Below are 17,865 nucleotides of genomic sequence, written 5' to 3'. Positions count from 1 at the left end.
TACCAACAGTAATAACAACCTTACTACAGCTAATAATAAACTTTACCAATACTAATAAATGTTACCACTATTAATACACCTGACTCATACCACAACTTTACCAATAGCAGTAATAACCTCATCAATAGTAATAAACATGATTTAAAAATAAAAGATAAGGCTCACTAGCTACTCACTTGTTACTTGTTAATAATACATTTTTTTATGTTTTTAAACTCCCAGTTGTTTGGACTCAGTCTCTAAGCAGCAATACGCATCAGCCAATCAACTTAACACTTTCCTGTGATGTCAGGATTCAATTTTTTTTTCAAACTCTGACGCGTAGAGGTAGTTCGCTCCTCACAGGGTCCGCCGCCTCTCCCGACTCCCTCTGGGTAGGCGAAGGGCCTGATCCTGGGTCTCGCTTCACCTGCTTCCTAGTATTTAGTTTCTCGCAGGATCTGCTGCCTCTCCCGACTACCTCCAGGTAGCTGAAGGCCCTGAGCATGGGTCTCGCATTATTCGCATCCCGGTAGTTGGCTCCTCACAGGGTTTTGTTTATTCATTCATGGGCTGTGGGCATCGCTGGCCAGGCCAGCATTTATTGCCCATCCCTAATTACCCTTGAGAAGGTGGTGGTGAGCTGCCTTCTTGAACCGCTGTAGTCCATGTGGGGTAGGTACACCCACAGTGCTGTTAGGAAGGGAGTTCCAGGATTTTGACCCAGCGACAGTGAAGGAACGGCGATATAGTTCCAAGTCAGGACGGTGTGTGACTTGGAGGGGAACCTGTAGGAGGTGCTGTTTCCGTGCATTTTCTGCCCTTGTCCTTCTAGCTGGTAGAGGTTGTGAGTTTGGAAGGTGCTGTCTAAGGAGCCTTGGCGCGTTGCTGCAGTGCATCTTGTAGGTGGTACACACTGCTTCTGCTGTGCGTCGTGTTGGAGGGAGTGAATGTTTGTGGATGGGGTGCCAATCAAGTGGGCTGCTTTGTCCTGGATGGTGTCAAGCTTCTTGAGTGTTGTTGGAGCTGCACCCATCCAGGCAAGTGGAGAGTATTCCATCACACTCCTGACTTGTGCCTTGTAGATGGTGGACAGGCTTTGGGGAGTCAGGAGGTGAGTTACTTGCCGCAGGATTCCTAGCCTCTGACCTGCTCTTGTAACCACAGTATTTATATGGCTACTCCAGTTCCGTTTCTGGTCAATGGTAACCCCCAGGATGTTGATAGTGAGGGATTCAGCGATGGTAATGCCATTGAATGTCAAGGGGAGATATTTAGATACCCTCTTGTTGGAGATGGTCATTGCCTGGCAATTGTGTAGCACAAATGTTCCTTGCCACTTGACAGCCCAAGCCTGGATATATCCAGGTCTTGTTGCATTTCTACACAAACTGCTTCAGTATCTGAGGAGTCACGAATGGTGCTGAACATTGTGCAATCATCAGCGAACATCCCCACTTCTGACCTTATGATTGAAGGAAGGTCATTGATGAAGGAGCTGAAGATGGTTGGGCCGAGGACACTACCCTGAGGATCTGCTGCAGGGATGTCCTGGGACTGAGATGATTGACCTCCAACAACCACAGCCATCTTCCTTTGCGCTAGGTATGACTCCAACCAGTGGGGAGTTTTCCCTCTGATTTTCATTGACTCCAGTTTTGCTAGGGCTCCTTGATGCTGTACTCGGTCAAATGCTGCCTTGATGTCAAGGGCAGTCACTCTCACCTCACCTCCGGAATTCAGCTCTTTTGTCCATGTTTGAACCAAGGCTGTAATGAGGTCAGGAACTGAGTGGCCCTGGCGGAACCCAAACTGAGCTTCACTGAGCAGGTTATTGATAAGCAAGTGCTGCTTGATAGCACTGTCGACGACACCTTCCATCACTTTACTGATGATTGAGAGTAGACTAATGGGGCGATAATTGGCCAGGTTGGATTTGTCCTGCTTTTTGTGTACAGGACATACCTGGGCAATTTTTCACATTGCCGGATAGATGCCAGTGTTGTAGCTGTACTGGAACAGCTTGGCTAAGGACATGGTAAATTCGGGAGCACGGGTCATCAGTACTATTGCCGTAATATTGCAGTATCCAGTGCCTTCAGTCATTGCTTGATATCAGGCAGAGTGAATCAAATTGGCTGAAGTCTGGCATCTGTGATGCTGGGGACTTCAGGGGGAGGCCGGGCTGGATCATTAACTCGGCTCTTCTGGCCAAGATTGTAGTAAATGCTTCAGCCTTATCTTTTGCGCTGATGTGCTGGGCCTCCCCCATCATTGAGGATAGGGATATTTGTGGAGCCACCTCCTCCAGTTAGTTGTTTAATTGTCCACCACCTTTCACAGCTGGATGTGGCAAGACTGCAGAGCTTAGATCTGATCCGTTGGTTATGGGATCGCTTCTCTCTGTCTACTGCCGCCTCTCCCGACTCCATCCACGTAGCTGAATTCCCTGCACCTGGGTCTCGCTTTATCCGCTTCCCAGTATTTTGTTCCTCACAGGGTCTGCCACCTCTCCCAACTTCCTGCAGATTTCCCTTTCATAAATCCCTGTTGACTCTGCCTAATTATATATTAATTTTTAAGTGCCTCATTATCACATCCCAAAAATAAATTCTAGCATTTTGCCGACAACTGATATTAGGCTAACAGGTTTATAGTTCTCCTTTTAACCAAGGTTCAATACAACTTTAACATAATTTCTCTGATTTTCAATTCCATCCCACCAGAAATGAACCCCGGTGCTTTGTTTACATTTTTATGGCTTTATTAACCTGCATGCTATTTTTAGTATTTTGTGTATCTGTGCCCTGGATCCCTCTGCTCCTCGACTCCATTTAGACTCTGAAGAGGGTGCAGAGGAGATTCACCAGGATGTTGCCTGGGCTGGAGCATTTCAGCTATGAAGAGAGACTGGATAGTCTAAGGTTGTTTTCCTTAGAGCAGAGAAGGCTGATGGGGGACATGATTGAGGTATACAAAATTATGAGGGGCATAGATAGGATAGATAGGAAGAAACTTTTGCCCTTAGCGGAGGGGTCAATAACCAGGGGGCATAGATTTAAGGTAAGGGTCAGGAGATTTAGAGGGGATTTGAGGGAATTTTTTTTCATCCAGAGGGTGTTTGGAATCTGGAACACACTGCCTGAAGGGGTGGTAGAGGCAGGAACCCTCACAACATTTAAGAAGTATTCAGATGAGCACTTGAAACGCCATAGTATACAAGGCTATCGGCCAAGTGCTGGAAAATGGGATGAGAATAGACAGGTGCTTGATGGCCAGCACAGACACGATGGGCCGAAGGGCCTGTTTCTGTGCTGTATAACTCTATGACTCTATGATTATCAGTGCAGTATGTGACCTCTTTAGTCTTCCTACCAAAATTCAACACCTCACACTTATCTGTCTTGAACTTCATTTGACAATTACATGCTTGTTATGCAAGTTAAATAATATCCCCTTCGACTCACGAAGTCATGGAGTCATCCTGGCAAAGAAGGAAGCCATTTGGCCCATCAATGTCATGCCAGCCCTCTGTAGAGCAATCCATCAGTCCCATTCCCCTGTTCGATCCCCGTAACCCTGCAAGTTACTTTCCTCAAGTGCCCATCCAATTTCCTTTCTTTTCCAGCAATGTTGTGGGTTCAAAAAGGATACAATGGGAGGAATTTCCCCAGGCTTTTGGAGATGGGTTTGGAGTGGGAGGGGTGGGGCGGAGAGCAAGAAAATTTAGGAACTAATGAGACAAGCCAGTTTGCCTCTGGCTGCTTTTCCCAAAGGTTGGCTGGGTCCAATGTCAGCAACCTGCGCCTGTGCAATTGGAAGTCAATTAAGGAAGTTAAGGGTTCAATTTTCAGTGGTCTTCCCAGTACAAGGCAATTTTGCCAGCATTGCACAGGTCCTTCTTGTATTCTGTCACAGCCTTCCTCTGCTTTAACTATACCCATACTGCCCCAATTTGGCATCGTCCTCAAATTTTGAAATTATACTTCCGATTCCTGAGTCGAAATCATGTATGTAAGTGATGAACAATAGTGATCCCAGATAATAAATTAAAAACAAGAAATGCTGGAAATACTCAGCAGGTCTGGCAGCATCTGTGGGGAGAGAAGCAGAGTTAACGTTTCAGATCAGTGACCCTTCTTCAGAACTGACAAATATGAGAAATGTAAAAGATTTTAAGCAAGTAAAGCGGGGGTGGGGCAAGAGATAACAAAAGAGGTGTTAATAGGACAAGGTCACAGAGAATAACTGACCAGAAGGTCATGGAACAAAGGCAAATGGTACGTTAATGGTGTGCTGAAAGACAAAGCGTCAGTACAGAGAGGGTGTTAATAGACTGTAAAGCACAAAGCACTTCAAGCACAAACATTAAGTTTTTTAAAAATAAACAGAAACAGTGGGTAGGCACAGTAGAAACAAACTAAACACACAAAGTAAAATAACCAAATAAAAAAGAAAAAGAAAAATGAAAAAAATAAAAAAAATAACAAAACATAAAAAAAAGGTGGGGGGGGGGAGCAATCATGCTCTAAAATTATTGAACTCAATGTTCAGTCTGGCAGGCTGTAGTGTGCCTAATCGGTAAATGAGATGCTGTTCTTCGAGCTTGAGTTGATATTCGCTGGAACACTGCAGCAATCCCAGGATAGAGATGTGAGCATGAGAGCAGGGGGGAGTGTTAAAATGGACAGCAACCGGAAGCTCGGGGTCCTGCTTGCGGACTGAGCAGAGGTGTTCCGCAATGCGGTCACCCAGTCTGTGTTTGGTCTCTCCAGTGTAGAGGAGACCACATGGTGAGCAGCGAATACAATATACTACATTGAAAGAAGTACAAGTAAATCACTCCTTCACCTGAAAGGAGTGTTTGGGACCTTGGATAGTGAGCAGAGAGGAGGTAAATGGGCAGGTATTACACCTCCTGCGATTGCAGGGGTAGGTGCAGTGGGAAGGGGACGAGGTGGTGGGTGTAATGGAGGAGCGGACCAGGGTGTCGCGGAGGGAATGAACCCTTCGGAATGCTGATAGGGGAAGGGAGGGGAAGATGCATATGGTAGTGGCATCACATTGGTGGTGGTGCAAATGGCGGAGGATGATCCTTTGGATGTAGAGGCTGGTGGGGTGGAAAGTGCTTCTGGGAGGGAGGGGAAAGGGTGAGGGCAGAGGTGCGGGAAATAGGCCGGACATGGTTGAGGGCCCTGTCAACCACAGTGGGGGGGGGAGGGGGGGGGGGAATCCTCAGTTGAGGAAAAAGGAAGACATATCAGAAGCACTGTCGTGGAAGGTAGCATTATCAGAGCAGATGCGTCGGAGACGGAGAAACTGGGAGAATGGAATGGAGTCCTTACAGGAGGCAGGGTGTGAAGAAGTGTAGTCGAGGTAGCTGTGCGTGTCGGTGGGCTTATAATGGATATTAGTAGACAGCCGATCCCCAGAGATGGAGACAGAGAAGTCGAGGAAGGGAAGGGAAGTGTTGGAGATGGACCATGTAAAGGTGAGAGAAGGGTGGAAATTAGAAGAAAAGTTGATAAAGTTTTCCAGTTCGGGGCGGGAGCATGAAATGGCACCGATACAGTCATCAATGTACCGGAAAAAGAGTTGGGGGAGGGGACCTGAGTAGGACTGGAACAAGGAATGTTCAACATATCCCACAAAAAGACAGGCATAACTAGGACCATACGGGTACCCATAGCGACACCTTTTGCTTGAAGGAAGTGAGTGGAGTTGAAGGAGAAGTTGTTCAATGTGAGAACAAGTTCAGCCAGGCAGAGGAGGGTGGTGGTGGATGGGGACTGGTTGGGCCTCTGTTCAAGGAAGAAGCGGAGAGCCCTCAAACCATCCTGGTGGGGGATACAGGTGTAGAGCGATTGGACGTCCATAGTGAAGAGGAGGGAGTTGCGGCCAGGAAACTGGAAATTGTCAAAATGACGTAGGGTGTCAGAAGAATAGTGATCCCAGCACTGATCCTTGTGGGACACCACTCCCCACTCTTAGCCTGTTAGAGTACGTACCTGCAGACCTAACTCTCTATTTTCTCTTTTGTAGTCAGCTTGCTATCCATTCTAATACTTGTCCTCTGACTTTATATACCCTGACCTGAGTCATCAGTCTGCTATTTGGGACCTTATCGAAGACCTTTTGACAATCTGAACAGATTACATCTACCACAATACTCGTATAATTTTTCTGTTATTTCTTCAAAGAGTTCAATAGGTTTGGTCATGAATGACATTTCCTTCTGAACTGCATGCTGACAATGCTATTATATATTTGGCTGCCAGATGTTTTTTACAATTGATATCCAATTACTGAAGAATCCGAGGGTCTGATCAGTATCCATCACTGGGGAATCACAGGGTCTGATCAGTATCCAACACTGCGGAATCACAGGGTCTGATCAGTATCCATAACTGGAGAATCACAGGGTCTGATCAGTATCCATCACTGGGGAATCACAGGGTCTGATCAGTATCCAACACTGCGGAATCACAGGGTCTGATCAGTATCCATCACTGGGGAATCCCAGGGTCTGATCAGTATCCAACACTGCGGAATCACAGGGTCTGATCAGTATCCATCACTGGGGAATCACAGGGTCTGATCAGTATCCATCACTGGGGAATCACAGGGTCTGATCAGTATCCAACACTGCGGAATCACAGGGTCTGATCAGTATCCATCACTGGGGAATCACAGGGTCTGATCAGTATCCAACACTGCGGAATCACAGGGTCTGATCAGTATCCATCACTGGGGAATCACAGGGTCTGATCAGTATCCAACACTGCGGAATCACAGGGTCTGATCAGTATCCATCACTGGAGAATCACAGCGTCTGATCAGTATCCATCACTGGGGAATCACAGGGTCTGATCAGTATCCAACACTGCGGAATCACAGGGTCTGATCAGTATCCATCACTGGGGAATCCCAGGGTCTGATCAGTATCCAACACTGCGGAATCACAGGGTCTGATCAGTATCCATCACTGGGGAATCACAGGGTCTGATCAGTATCCAACACTGCGGAATCACAGGGTCTGATCAGTATCCAACACTGCGGAATCACAGGGTCTGATCAGTATCCATCACTGGGGAATCACAGGGTTTGATCTGTATCCATCACTGGGGAATCACAGGGTTTGATTATTATCCATCACTGGGGAATCCCAGGGTCTGATCAGTATCCATCACTGGGGAATCACAGGGTTTGATTATTATCCATCACTGGGCAATCACAGGGTCTGATCTGTATCCATCACTGGGGAATCACAGGGTTTGATCAGTATCCATTACAGGGGAATCAAAGGGTCTGATCAGTATCCATCACTGGGGAATCCCAGGGTCTGATCAGTATCCATCACTGGGGAATCACAGGGTTTGATTATTATCCATCACTGGGCAATCACAGGGTCTGATCTGTATCCATCACTGGGGAATTACAGGGTCTGATCTGTATCCATCACTCGGGAATCACAGGATTTGATTATTATCCATCACTGGGGAATTACAGGGTCTGATCTGTATCCATCACTGGGGAATTACAGGGTCTGATCTGTATCCATCACTGGGGAATCACAGGGTTTGATTATTATCCATCACTGGGGAATTACAGGGTCTGATCTGTATCCATCACTGGGCAATTACAGGGTCTGATCTGTATCCATCACTGGGGAATCACAGGGTTTGATTATTATCCATCACTGGGGAATTACAGGGTCTGATCAGTATCCATCACTGGGGAATCACAGGGTCTGATCTGTATCCATCACTGGGGAATCACAGGGTTTGATTATTATCCATCACTGGGGAATTACAGGGTCTGATCTGTATCCATCACTGGGGAATCACAGGGTCTGATCTGTATCCATCACTGGGCAATTACAGGGTCTGATCTGTATCCATCACTGGGGAATTACAGGGTCTGATCTGTATCCATCACTGGGGAATCACAGGGTTTGATTATTATCCATCACTGGGGAATTACAGGGTCTGATCTGTATCCATCACTGGGCAATTACAGGGTCTGATCTGTATCCATCACTGGGGAATCACAGGGTTTGATTATTATCCATCACTGGGGAATTACAGGGTCTGATCAGTATCCATCACTGGGGAATCACAGGGTCTGATCTGTATCCATCACTGGGGAATTACAGGGTCTGATCTGTATCCATCACTGGGGAATTACAGGGTCTGATCAGTGTCCATCACTGGAAAATCCCAGGGTCTGATCAGTGTCCATCACTGGAAAATCCCAGGGTCTGATCTGTATCCATCACTGGGGAATCACAGGGTCTGATCAGTGTCCATCACTGGAAAATCCCAGGGTCTGATCAGTATCCATCACTGGCGAACCACAGGGTCTGATCAGTATCCCATCACTGGGGAATCACAGGGTCTGGTCAGTATCCATCACTGGGGAATTACAGGGTCTGATCAGTATCCATCACTGGGGAATTACAGGGTCTGATCAGTATCCATCACTGCGGAGTCACAGGGTCTGATCAGTATCCATCACTGGGGAATCCCAGGGTCTGATCAGTATCCATCACTGGGGAATCCCAGGGTCTGATCAGTATCCATCACTGGGGAATCACAGGGTCTGATCAGTATCCCATCACTGGGGAACTACAGGGTCTGATCAGTATCCCATCACTGGGGAATCACACGGTCTGATCAGTATCCCATCACTGGGGAATCACAGGGTCTGATCAGTATCCATCACTGGGGAATCACAGGGTCTGATCAGTATCCCATCACTGGGCAATCACAGGGTCTGATCTGTATCCATCACTGGGGAATCACAGGGTCTGATCAGTATCCCATCACTGGGCAATCACAGGGTCTGATCTGTATCCATCACTGGGGAATCCCAGGGTCTGATCAGTATCCATCACTCGGGAATTACAGGGTCTGATCAGTATCCCATCACTGGGGAATCACACGGTCTGATCAGTATCCCATCACTGGGCAATCACAGGGTCTGATCTGTATCCATCACTGGGGAATCACAGGGTCTGATCAGTATCCCATCACTGGGGAATCACAGGGTCTGATCAGTATCCCATCACTGGGCAATCACAGGGTCTGATCTGTATCCATCACTGGGGAATCACATGGTTTGATCAGTATCCATCACTGCGGAGTCACAGGGTCTGTTCAATATCCATCACTAGGGAATCACAGGGTCTGATCAGTATCCAATACTGCGGAGTCACAGGGTCTGATCAGTATCCATCACTGGGGAATCACAAGGTCTGATCAGTATCCATCACTGGGGAATCACAGTGTCTGATCAGTATCCATCACTGGGGAATCACAGGGTTTGATTATTATCCATCACTGGGGAATTACAGGGTCTGATCAGTATCCATCACTGGGGAATCACAGGGTTTGATTATTATCCATCACTGGGGAATCACAGGGTTTGATTATTATCCATCACTGGGGAATCACAGGGTCTTATCAGTATCCATCACTGGAAAATCACAGGGTCTGATCAGTATCCATCACTGGGGAATCACAGGGTCTTATCAGTATCCATCACTGGAGAATCACAGGGTCTGATCAGTATCCATCACTGGGGAATCACAGGGTCTGATCAGTATCCATCACTGGAGAATCACAGGGTCTGATCAGTATCCATCACTGGAGAATCACAGGGTCTGATCAGTATCCATCACTGGGGAATCACAAGGTCTGATCAGTATCCATCACTGGGGAATTCCAGAGTCTGCTCAATATCCCATCACTGGGGAATTCCAGGGTCTGCTCAATATCTCATCACTGGGGAATTCTAGGGTCTGCTCAATATACCATCAGTGGGGAATTCTAGGGTCTGCTCAATATCCCATCACTGGGGATTCACAGGGTTAGTGTTACACAGGACCAGCCTTGAATTGGGAATTTTTTGGAACTAGTGTGTGAGGTAATGTGGTTTACCGTAGTCCTTCTTGCAGTATTTTTTCATGTTGATCTTCACGTTTCCTTTCACAGGTTTGCAGTAGGATTCACAGTCTGGGAAGGAGATAAAAGGAACATATATATAATAGGGCAATACAATGTCCTGGGTCTCATCTTCCATGTGTCTGTGATGCCTACGCCTTAGACTCCCAAGCCTCAGTACTCCCAAACCCCTTGCCTGAATATCCCTTGTTCTTGAACTTTTGCTCTCTTCTCACTGCTCTAATATCATGAAGTGTTTAATCTCCTCTTGATGATCTTTCCATTAAAAGCAGATTAAAAGATGCAGCTCTCCACACCTTGTGCTGCAGCCAACAAATAATCATTTATCTCCAATTATTCTTCAGTGAATTATTTTTTAAACTCTTTGCTATTATTATTTCCCTCCCTGAAAGAACTTGCAGTTTACTGGTGCACACTGTGTCCTATAAATGCACCTTTTGTTAGAAGCAGCTGCACTGAGCCTGAGGGTATTTGTGTGCCTTATTCACATTACAGGCAATGCACAGTTTGCCAAGCTTTGTTCAGCATTAATTACTGGACCTTTCACTCATAATTTATCATTAATAAGCTCAATGCTACATGGTGAAAAGTGAGTGATTGATACCTGGACAGTTCCCTTCTTTCACTGCTTGTAAGTCTGTCGGCTTCTGATGTGGTGTGAGGTGCCACTGTTACATCTTTCAGCTGAACCCAATTTGGGCTCACCGTCCTTGTGCTACAATTGGTGGAATGACAGCCCTGCTATTGGCAATACTGTGTGAAACACTTTGTCTTCCAATGTTTCCTTCCTCTCCTCCTCAACTAAAGGTGGTAGGGGAAAGGCCATGGGTGCTGGGGTCCGGTCCCATAAGTAGGAGGGTTCAGTCCCACTGGAACTGGGGATTTGTCCCATGGGCACATTCCTTGGTCTTCACTCTAGTTTCTATTCTTTGTATCTGAACCTGATAGTAAATGTTTCAGGCTATCTGACTGTGGACAGCCTGTCACCAGTCACCATCCATGCACTCACACTTTCCAACAGAGAACCCTAATTAGTTATGAGCACAGGAATGCTGGCTGATTTCCATTCTCTAACCCAGAAATAAAGAAAATTATTGTGGCAGATTACGATCAAAATGGAATCAGCTCACGCAGAACTGAACATTGGAATTTTCAACACCCAGGAATCCATCAGAGATTATTACAGTGATTTTACTAACTGTCATGAAAAAAAGATCAAACATGGCATAGCGATTCTCAACACCTTACAATATTTCTTTCATATTTTTTTAAAATAAAAAAGTTGCGTGATTGTTGCAGTGGATCAAACATTGCTTTTTCACAGTGGGAGCTTGGTTCTGAAGTAACCCAAACTTCTGGATCATAATTTTTCAAAATTATTCATTTAAAGGTTGTGGGCATCGCTGGCACAGCCAGCATTAATTGCCCATTCTTAATTGCGCTTGTAGGAGTTCCATTGGGTAGTATCTTAGGCCCAACCATCTTCAACTGCTTCATCAATGACCTTCCTTCAATTGTAAGGTCAGAAGTGGGGATGTTCGTTGATGATTACACAATGTTCAGCATCATTTGCGACTCCTCAGTTACTGAAGCAGTCTGTGTAGAAATGCAGCAAGAACTGGACAAGATCCAGTAGCAAGTAACCTTCGTGCCACACAAGTGCCAGGCAATGACCATCTGAAACAAGAGAAAGTCAGACCATCTCCACTTGACATTCAATGGCATTATGATAACTGAATCCCTCACTATCAACATCCTGGGGGTTACCATTGACCAGAAACTGAACTGCAGTAGCCATATAAATACCGTGGCTACAAGAGCAGGTCAGAGGCTAGGAATCCTGTGGCGAGTAACTCACCTCCTGACTCCCCAAAGCCTGTCCACCATCTACAAGACATAAGTCAGGAGTGTGATGGAATACGAAGATGATTCTCGACAGGAGCGAGAGTAACAGGGTAGTTGTTATGGGGGACTTTAACTTTCCAAATATCGACTGGAAATACTATAGTTCGAGTACTTTAGATGGGTCAGTTTTTGTCCAGTGTGTGCAGGAGGGTTTTCTGACACAGTATGTAGACAGGCCAACCAGGGGCGATGCCACATTGGATTTGGTACTGGGTAATGAACCTGGCCAGGTGTTAGATTTAGATGTAGGTGAGCACTTTGGTGATAGTGATCACAATTCGGTTAGGTTTACCTTAGCGATGGGCAGGGACAGGTATATACCGCAGGGCAAAAATTATAGCTGGGGGAAAGGAAATTATGATGCGATTAGGCAAGATTTAGGATGCGTAGGATGGGGAAGGAAACTGCAGGGGATGGGAACAATCGAAATGTGGAGCTTATTCAAGGAGCAGCTACTGCGTGTCCTTGATAAGTATGTACCTGTGAGGCAGGGAGGAAGTTGTCGAGCGAGGGAGCCGTGGTTTACTAAAGAAGTTGAAGCGCTTGTCAAGAGGAAGAAGAAGGCTTATGTTAGGATGAGACGTGAAGGCTCAGTTAGGGCGCTTGAGAGTTACAAGCTAGCCAGGAAGGATCTAAAGGGAGAGCTAAGAAGAGCAAGGAGAGGACACGAGAAGTCATTGGCGGATAGGATCAGGGAAAACCCTAAGGCTTTCTATAGGTATATCAGGAATAAAAGAATGACTAGAGTTAGATTAGGGCCAATCAAGGATAGTAGTGGGAAGTTGTGTGTGGAATCAGAGGAGGTAGGGGAAGTGTTAAATGAATATTTTGCGTCAGTATTTACAGTAGAGAAAGAAAATGTTGTCGAGGAGAATACTGAGATTCAGACTACTAGGCTAGATGGGATTGAGGTTCACAAGGAGGAGGTGTTAGCAATTTTGGAAAGTGTGAAAATAGATAAGTCCCCTGGGCCAGATGGGATTTATCCTAGGATTCTCTGGGAAGCTAGGGAGGAGATTGCAGAGCCTTTGTCCTTGATCTTTATGTCGTCATTGTCGACAGGAATAGTGCCGGAAGACTGGAGGATAGCAAATGTTGTCCCCTTGTTCAAGAAGGGGAGTAGAGACAGCCCTGGTAATTATAGACCTGTGAGCCTTACTTCGGTTGTGGGTAAAATGTTGGAAAAGGTTATAAGAGACAGGATTTATAATCATCTTGAAAAGAATAAGTTCATTAGTGATAGTCAGCATGGTTTTGTGACGGGTAGGTCGTGCCTCACAAACCTTTTTGAGTTTTTCGAGAAGGTGACCAAACAGGTGGATGAGGGTAAAGCAGTGGATGTGGTGTATATGGATTTCAGTAAGGCGTTTGATAAGGTTCCCCATGGTAGGCTATTGCAGAAAATACGGAAGTATGGGGTTGAAGGTGATTTAGAGCTTTGGATCAGAAATTGGCTAGCTGAAAGAAGACAGAGGGTGGTGGTTGATGGCAAATGTTCATCCTGGAGGTTAGTTACTAGTGGTGTACCACAAGGATCTGTTTTGGGGCCACTGCTGTTTGTCATTTTTATAAATGACCTGGAAGAGGGTGTAGAAGGGTGGGTTCGTAAATTTGCGGATGACACTAAGGTCGGTGGAGTTGTGGATAGTGCCGAAGGATGTTGTAGGGTACAGAGGGACATAGATAGGCTGCAGAGCTGGGCTGAGAGATGGCAAATGGAGTTTAATGCGGAAAAGTGCGAGGTGATTCACTTTGGAAGGAGTAATAGGAATGCAGAGTACTGGGCTAATGGGAAGATTCTTGGTAGTGTAGATGAACAGAGAGATCTTGGTGTCCAGGTGCATAAATCCCTGAAGGTTGCTACCCAGGTTAATAGGGCTGTTAAGAAGGCATATGGTGTGTTAGCTTTTATTAGTAGGGGGATCGAGTTTCGGAGCCACGAGGTCATGCTGCAGCTGTACAAAACTCTGGTGAGACCGCACCTGGAGTATTGCGTGCAGTTCTGGTCACCGCATTATAGGAAGGATGTGGAAGCTATGGAAAGGGTGCAGAGGAGATTTACTAGGATGTTGCCTGGTATGGAGGGAAGGTCTTACGAGGAAAGGCTGAGGGACTTGAGGTTGTTTTCGTTGGAGAGAAGGAGGAGGAGAGGTGACTTAATAGAGACATATAAGATAATCAGAGGGTTAGATAGGGTGGATAGTGAGAGTCTTTTTCCTCGGGTGGTGATGGCAAACACGAGGGGACATAGCTTTAAGTTGAGGGGTGATAGATATAGGACAGATGTCAGAGGTAGTTTCTTTACTCAGAGAGTAGTAGGGGCGTGGAATGCCCTGCCTGCAACAGTAGTAGACTCGCCAACTTTAAGGGCATTTAAGTGGTCATTGGATAGACATATGGATGAAAATGGAATAGTGTAGGTCAGATGGTTTCACAGGTCGGCGCAACATCGAGGGCCGAAGGGCCTGTACTGCGCTGTAATGTTCTCAAAAAAACTCTCCACTTGCCTGGATGGGTGCAGCTCCAACAACACTCAAGAAGCTCGACACCATCCAGGACAAAGCAGCCCGCTTGATTGGCACCCCATCCACTAACATTCACTCCCTCCATCACCAACGCACAGTGGCAGCAGTGTATACCATCTACAAGATGCACTGCAGCAATGCTTGACAGCACCTTCCAAACCTGTGACCTCTACCACCTAGAAGGACAAGGGCAGCAAATACATGGGAACACCACCACCTGCAAGTTCCCCTCCAAATCACACACCATCCTGACTTGGAACTATATCACTGTTCCTTCACTGTCGCTGAGTCAAAATCCTGAAACTCCTTTCCTAACTGCACTGTGGGTGTACCTATCTCACTTGGATTGCAGTGGTTCAAGAAGGCAGCTCACCACCACCTTCTCAAGGGCAATTAGGGATGGACAATGAATGCTGGCCTAATCAGCAATGCCTACATTAAAGGCCTGCTACCCGACCCGAACCCAACGGGACACGACGACATGTGTTGGGTTCGGGTCGGGTCGGGCGCCTCTTCCAGATCCGGCTTTCGGGCTTGGGTCGGGTCGGCTGAGTCCAGGTTGTGCCAGGTCGGGTTGGGCCAGACACACAAGGTAAGTGCTCTGTGGTAAGTATTTAAATTAAAAAACCTATCTGAGCTGTGAGTCCGGGTGAAACTGAGTCTGCGCAGTTAGCGAGTGACGTCACTATGACATCATCACGCATGAGCTGCAGCTTCCTGGAGGTTCCAAGTCCTAAGGTAAGTAAAGGGATGGTTGGTCGGGTCGAGTTGGGGTCAGGCTTGGGTCGGGTTGTGCTCGGGCAAAATTGGAAGGACTCGGGCCGGGTTGGGCTTGGGTCCGCTGTGGTTTGGTTGGGTTCCGGTCGGGTTCTTTTTCCTGACTTGAGCAGGCCTTTAGCCCACATCCCATGAATGAGTAAAAAAAAGATTAATCTGTACATAAAGTTTATAGCCAATCTAATGCCATCGAAACTCAGTCTGATTTAAAACACATTTCTCCCTATTTAGTGAGTACCTGGCATTGTTTTTGCTTGTACGAGTAGTCAATGTCTGCCCATACACCTGATGTAGTGATGCGGAGAATCCAGATAGATGTCCACCTGTCAGGAGTGATCTTGATCTCTTTCTCTCCTCTCTTGCCTTCTCTCTCCCTCTCTGTGCCAATCTCTATCCTCTCTCTGTGTACATCTCTCTCCCCTCTTTCTTCCCCCTCTCTCCTTCCTCTGTGTCCATCCCTCTCCCCATCTCTCACTCTCCCCCTCCACTCTCCCTTCCCCTCTCTCTCCCCCCTCTCCCTCCCCATATCTCTCCCCCTCTCTCACCCCCTCTCTGTCTCCCCTCTCTCCCTCTCTCTCTCTCTCTCCTCCCACTTTGTCCGTCTCTCTCCCCCGTCTCTCACTCCCCTCGTTCTCTCCCTCTCTCCCCTCTCTCTCTGCCTCCTCTCTCCATCTTTCTTTCCCCCTCTCTCTCTCTCCCCTTCTCTCTCTGCTCCTCTCTCTCCCTGCCCCCTCTCTCTCTCCCTCTCTCTCTCACTCTCTCCCCTCTCCCTCTCTCTCCTCTCTCTTTCCCCCATTCGCTGTTCCTCCCATCTCTCCCTCTCTCCACCCTCTCTCTCTCCCACTTTAAAAAAAAAATCAGACCCACCAGAAAAACACAAACTTGTCCGAGGTTCAGAAGCTGCTCTTTCTGCTCTAAGCACCTGTCAGCTGTGAAACTGATGGCTGCGATTTTTTTACAGCCACTCTGGTCTCGAAGAAGAAGCCAATGGGAAATTTCTCATCCCTGAAATTACCAATCATGGACCCCAAAACTTTTACCACGAACATTGGTGTCCATGTACAGATATGTTGCTGACCCCTGGGTACATGCACAATACTATGGAAGGGAGTTCCAGGTTTTAACAAAGCAACAGGTGATAATATCGTTCCAAGTCAGGATGGTGTGTTGCTAGGAGGGGATCTTGCAGGTGGTGTTGTTCTCATGCATCTGTTGCCCTTGTCCTTCTAGGTGGCAGAGATCGTGGGATTGGAAGGCGCTGTCTAAGGAGCCTTGGTGAGTTGCTGCAGTGCATCATGTAGATGGTACACACTGCTGCCATTGTGCGTCAGTGGTGGAGGGAGTGAATGTTTGTGGATGGGGTGCCAATCAAGTGGGCTGCTTTGTCCTGGATGGTGTTGAGCTTCTTGAGTGTTGTTGGAGCTGCACCCATCCAGGCAAGTGCAGCGTATTCCATCACACTCCTGACTTGTGCCTTGTAGATGGTGGACAGGCTTTGGGGAGTCAGGAGGTGAGTTACTCGCTGCAGAATACCCTGCCTCTGATCTGCTCTTGTAGCCATGGTATTTATATGGCTACTCCAGTTCAGTTTCTGGTCAATGATAACCCCCAGGATGTTGATGGTGGGGGATCCAACGATGGTAATGTTATTGAACATCATGGGGAGATGTTTAGATTCACCCTTGTTGGAGATGGTCATTGCCTGGCACTTGTGCAGTACGAATGTTACTTGCCACTTATCAGCTCAAGGCTTCATGTTGTCCATATCTTGCTACATGTGAGGATGGTCTGCTTCAGTATCTGAGGAGTTACAAATGTTGCTGAACATTGTGCAATCATCAGCGAACATCCTCACTTCTGACCTTAAGATGGAGGAAAGGTTAATGATGAAGCAGCTGAAGATGGTTGAGCCTCGGACACTACTCTGAGGAACTCCTGCAATGATGGCCTGGGACTGAGATAATTTACCTCCAACAGCCACAATCATCTGCCTTTGTGCTAGGTATGACTCCAGGGAATTTTCCCCCTGATTCTCGTCTTTGCTCGGGCTCCTTGATGCCATAATTGGTCAAATGCTGCCTTGATGTCAAGGGCAGTCACTCTCACCTCACTACTGGAATTCAGCTCTTCTGTCCATGTTTGGATTAATGAGCTCTGGAGCTGATGGCCCTGGTGAAACCCATACTGAGCAGCAGTGAGCAGGATATTGATGAGTGAGTGCCACTTGATAGCATTGTTGACAACATCTTCCATCACTTTACTGATAATTGAGAGTAGACTGATGGGGCGGTAATTGGCCAGATTGATTTGTACTGGCCAGTTTTGGTGTGTGAAGTCCAAGCATAGATTGGCTCCAATTAAGAATCCCAGTTCAGATTTGTCATCTTCACACAGAACAGGAGTCCAAACCAGAATTTAAGGAGGTAGAGAGAGTGATCCAGCCGGTTAAAAGTGGCATCGACTCGGGTGCCTCACTGCACCTTGTCCAGTGTAGGGAGACTCTGATTATGATTTTAGAGTGAATATCAGTGTGTTATAGGATTGCTGCCAGTTATAGGGTGTTACACATATTCCTACCATTCAGTGAATTATTGTATTACTGTGGATTATGAGGGGGATCTTCAATGTTGACAGTATTACCTTAGTTACCATCAGAATTTTAGTAAGTTACTATTAGATTCCGGTGGAATCAATGTTCCTTCCACTTCTGGTTT

At 46.8% G+C, this 17,865-nt stretch overlaps 1 protein-coding gene across 2 annotated transcripts in view; it reads right to left on the bottom strand.

Annotated features, from left to right (window-relative positions):
• The window catches only part of LOC137383589 (netrin-3-like), an 856,663-nt gene that overhangs the window by 29,052 nt on the left and 809,746 nt on the right, over positions 1-17,865 (bottom strand). For both annotated transcript variants that reach the window (XM_068056746.1, XM_068056745.1), the window contains one exon: positions 9,921-9,995. In XM_068056746.1, coding sequence (XP_067912847.1) covers positions 9,969-9,995 — 27 coding nt within the window. In that variant the 3' untranslated portion in view covers positions 9,921-9,968. The remainder of the gene's footprint in view (positions 1-9,920; positions 9,996-17,865) is intronic.

Source organism: Heterodontus francisci, chromosome 24 (genome assembly GCF_036365525.1).
Source record: "Heterodontus francisci isolate sHetFra1 chromosome 24, sHetFra1.hap1, whole genome shotgun sequence".
In the NCBI taxonomy this organism is placed as follows: Eukaryota; Metazoa; Chordata; class Chondrichthyes; order Heterodontiformes; family Heterodontidae; genus Heterodontus; species Heterodontus francisci.
The sequence above is the reverse complement of the archived record's forward strand: the minus strand, read 5'-3'. Positions and strand labels throughout refer to the sequence as shown.